This window comes from Daktulosphaira vitifoliae, unplaced genomic scaffold (assembly GCF_025091365.1).
Source record: "Daktulosphaira vitifoliae isolate Bord-2020 unplaced genomic scaffold, ASM2509136v1 Scaffold_3, whole genome shotgun sequence".
NCBI classification, from domain to species: domain Eukaryota; kingdom Metazoa; phylum Arthropoda; class Insecta; order Hemiptera; family Phylloxeridae; genus Daktulosphaira; species Daktulosphaira vitifoliae.
In genome coordinates, this window is record NW_026099574.1 from 12,847,049 (window position 1) to 12,851,609 (window position 4,561).

Genomic DNA, 4,561 nt, shown 5'->3' on the forward strand with positions numbered 1-4,561 from the left:
ACAAACTTCAAAACGCTACAGAATATTTACTACTGAATATTAATAAGATATTTTTTTACTAAAATTTTTCTTAAATTCTACTCTACAAAATAGCTATCTTAGATTTTTTTTTTACATTTTATTTAAAATTTAAAAATAATTAATATTTTTAATAAAATGTACAAAAATTAATTATTGAGATATAACTATAGACCTAACGTCTAACTAATATTTAAAAAAAAAATCAACTAAAAATATTAACTGGATCAAAAGTTATTTAAGTTGTCAGTGAGTGGTGGGCCACTCTGTATATATATAAATAATTTTTTATTGTTTATTATTAGACATAAACATTTAAAGATTCAATTTTTTTTGAGTTAATATATATATAATACATAAGGGATTACAAATACAGGTAGCTAAATGATTTTTTATGACGATATTAGCACACATATAGCCTTTATATCAATGATAATAATACACATTGTAGTAATTTTATAAACACACTAACTGGCAATACAGAAATTATATCCATTGCTAGTAATAATTGACAATAAACACTCCGTGAATGTGACAGCGATGTCATAAAAAACTAAAAAGTAAAAAATAAAGTTTATAAAAACTAAAAAATACCCTTGTAAAGTATATCGAAATAAAAAATTAAAAATAATTTTTAACTTTTTATTTCATTGTGCTTTAAAAGCGTGTATTTTTAGATTTTTTAAAAGTATATTTATTTACAACAATGTTTAATAATCCCTAGTTTACGATATATTAAAGTGCGCATCATAACTTTTTGCCCACCATTCCCCTACCATTTTTTTTTGTCTGTTATAACTTTCTTAGCTCTCACCGAACCGATTTCTTTCAACGAAACCTGAAAAAATCACAAATTGAATCTAGCCTGTTACGTCGCTATTTAGGGGTTTAGCCTAAATGCCCATCGACAGTATTCTAAGGGACCAACGGGGGATAGCTGGCTAGGCTATATCTACCTTAGGTACTGAAGTTTCCTATTTAATTTATATTCCCTTAGAGGAACTACCAAGGGTCGCACTACAATATATGAAGAGTGAATGTGTCAAACGTTCTATGTGCCAAAAAATTGAAAAATTGTTTTATTTCTGATTTATGTTCTATGAGCCAAAGGTCACAATCTTGTATGTGTTTCAAGTGTCAATTAAATTTTTTACTTGTACAAAATTGCGTTCATAGATTGTATTTGTTCTGTGAGACATGCCCTTTGTTACCTGTACGTTCTAAGTGCCTTGGGCGAATATAATAGTTTGACGATTACAATATTATAATATAGTCCGTTATATTTCAAAATAACTAATACTGGTGTTGTTGTATTCGTTAAGTTTTCTTTTTCATTTGTTTAATTGTGTTATTATGGATACTGAAAGTATACATATTTTACGAAGTGGTAAAAAAAGAAGAAATGATCAGACTAAAAAAAGAATTAGTGGAAAATCGTATGCGACCAGGAAAAGCAATAATACAATTCAGGAAAGCGTCAACTTAGTTGTTATAACTTTGGAATACATCTCGGTGACAGCAATACAGCCTTTATGTATATGTGGGATAAAAGTATTGCTTCTCGTGGANAATACAGCCTTTATGTATATGTGGGATGAAAGTATTGCTTCTCGTGGAAGCTCAGAAATCGCTTCTTTTCTTTTTCAAGTTATTAACAAAAACGAAAATACGATAAATCGCAAAAAACTAATTATATGGTAAGACAACTGTGCTGGCCAAAATAAAAATAAAACGTTAGTAGTTTTGATGTTATATTTAATAAATATGGGGATATTTGATGAGATTATACAAAAATTTTTGATAAGTGGCCACTCTCTCTTGGCTTGTGCTCGTGATTTCGCTATTATCGAAAAGAGACGTAGAGTTTTTCAAAATTTCACTCCTTCTGATTTACAAGAAATGGTTAGAGCAGCGAAGTTGATAAATCCATTTCGAGTTATTCCGATGGACGAAAACAACTTTTTTTCATTTAAAGACATTGCTAACAATTTTTTTATGATTAAAGTTTCATTTTTAACTCCCAAAAAAATCTATTATAAAAAAACATTTTCAGATGAAGAACTTTGAAAAGATTTTAACGTTTTTAAAAGAAATGCTACTATAGACCAACTTAAAAATCAGACATTTATACCTATACCGAAACCCACATTGTCGTCAGAGAAGAAAAAAGATTTGTTGGCCATGATTCCTTTTTTACCTGATAAGCACAGAAACTTCTATAAAAATATAACGTCATGAATTAATTTTTTTTGCTATTTATTATGATGTTGCTATGTTCTAATTATGTTTAATCTAGATTTTTTTTTAAATTATTATTAGGTTTGTTAATTTATTTTTCAATTTGTGATACTCAAGAAAGCTACTGTTTTCTTTTCTTGTTACATTTTTATATGAAGAAAAAATNGACGGCGACACACACACACACTATAATATACGGAGTAGCGAAGTTAAGTTAATTATCAGGCAAAAGTAGTGATCGCGAAGATGGTGAAATGTCAACTGTCGATAGGGATATCTTATTATGGCACATTGGCCGTGAATTGCAAAAAGTGTTTATGTGTGCAGTCCGCCCTCCTGTTAGTATTGTTGTATGTCACTGTGTTAATTATATATATATATATATTATATATTATGTCTATTAAACGGTACAACGATGTTATGGGAGACAGAGATATGGGCACATGCAAATGTGATCGTATCAGCTGCTCCCCCTACACTTAAGGTCTGACCCTAGACCTTAATACAAAACAAAAGAACTTTGGCAAAATAATTCTACGTAGGAAAAGAAAAATTATTTAAAAGGAAATAAGGAAATCTCCAAAAAATTACAAATTTAAAAATCACTAATTTTCGATATTTTTTAAAAATAATCAAATCAATATAATTTTTTTTTATATATGTATGTTGTCTTTACCTTTCATTTGGTATATTTGTTTTGTAAATCTGACACTTTATCTGCCCACAAGGGGGTCAAAAGTGTAAGTTCGGTTTATTATAGTTTACCTAACGTCATATTTTTATGACAAACCCTCGTTTATTAGTATCGAATTGTGGCTAAATAATTGTATATTAATAAATTCATTATTATTTATTTACTAAGCTGTATGATTTTATGTAGTTGAGAAATATTCTTGGAAGTGTCGACTATCATCTACTATAATTTGGAAAAGTTCCATTAACATAGGAATTGGTGTTGCAAAAACAAATGAAATTGTAATTAATGGTGAAAAAGTATATGGATCATTTTATGTTCTTATAGGAATAATACATCCGAAACCACACGTGTTGGGAAAATATAAAGAAAATATAACACCTAGAAATCTTGATATCATGAAACATGATGGTTACTTCGAATTTCTTCAGGAAGCAAAAAAACGTGACAAAAATATAGTTAAATACGAACTCCAGTCATATGCCAAAAAACTTATGGGATCTTCTTCTAAAAGAAATATCAGCCTTGAAAAAAAAGAAAACTAAACGTTCAATAGATTATTACTTGGTTTTTGATGATTATTCTGTTAAAATTAATGTTTAATTATAACTAAATTAATATTTGTGAAAAAATTGTCCGTATCATTATTATTATTTGTACGATTTAAATTCAGAATTCTCAATTTATGTTTTAATGATTCTTTAAAAAACATTAAAATACTTATGAAATTGTTATTTATATATGGATGCACTCTTTTGATACATGTATGTTATTTAACATCATGTGTAATAAAACATGTACTCACAATTAATTTTGTAATATAATTTTTTAAGATACTTGTATGTAAGTTTGTTGACGACGTGTATACAGATGTAAATTTACATATTTTTTGTCTATAGGCATTTCAAATTTTGCCGCCCTTCGTAGCGTCATGGGGAGGCTTCAATTTTCTTTATTTGCGCCATAACACAACTAATTCTTCTCAAAAAAAAAAAGTATTTAAAAAATATTTTTCTTGCAAATTTTGTTTATTAATAAATTATAAAATAAGCATTAATTTTAATGTATTATTTTACTAACATAAGTATTACATGGTTGAGAACAAAAATAACATAAATGGTAGAATAACACATATGTAATACATAATATATATTTAGTAATTATAAAATTGAATTATGTCGATATTTAGTTTTCGAAAATGAGTCAATAAATCTTTGCAATTCAGTTCGTTTAATATTTAATTTTTTACGTACTGTTTCGGTCTTCGTTGTGGACTGTATAATACTTTTAACTATTTACTTAATAAGAACGAGTTAAAACTTAAAACTTTTAACTTATTTATAATACTTCATTTTGTAAACACATGTTGGCGTGCGCGTCGTGCCGTCCTTTGCAATGACGCATTCATCGTTCGACTATTATAAATACAATAAAAGAAACCAGTACGCACCGGGTAAACGCGCTTTTCTCATACAACAATAATACAAAAGAAAAATTGGATCGAACACGTACTATGCGAATTTAGTGTAATTAGAAGTAAGTTTTAGCTTAGATGCGAAGCTAAGAAGGTATTGGTTTTACTAAGATGTGTTTTTTTTTTTTTTTTTTTGT

The 4,561-nt window shown here is 27.7% G+C and overlaps 1 protein-coding gene across 7 annotated transcripts in view; it reads left to right on the top strand.

Annotated features, from left to right (window-relative positions):
- The window catches only part of LOC126902327 (uncharacterized), a 137,466-nt gene that overhangs the window by 26,042 nt on the left and 106,863 nt on the right, over nt 1-4,561 (top strand). Inside the window, exon 4 of one of the 7 annotated variants that reach the window (XM_050679479.1) lies at nt 3,278-3,786. The exons of 5 other annotated variants lie outside the window; for them this stretch is intronic. In XM_050679479.1, the coding sequence (XP_050535436.1) occupies nt 3,278-3,495 (218 nt within the window). In that variant the 3' untranslated portion in view covers nt 3,496-3,786. Of the gene's footprint in view, nt 1-3,136; nt 3,787-4,561 lie in introns of those variants that run through there. One more of the 7 variants, XM_050679463.1, reaches the window with a different exon arrangement.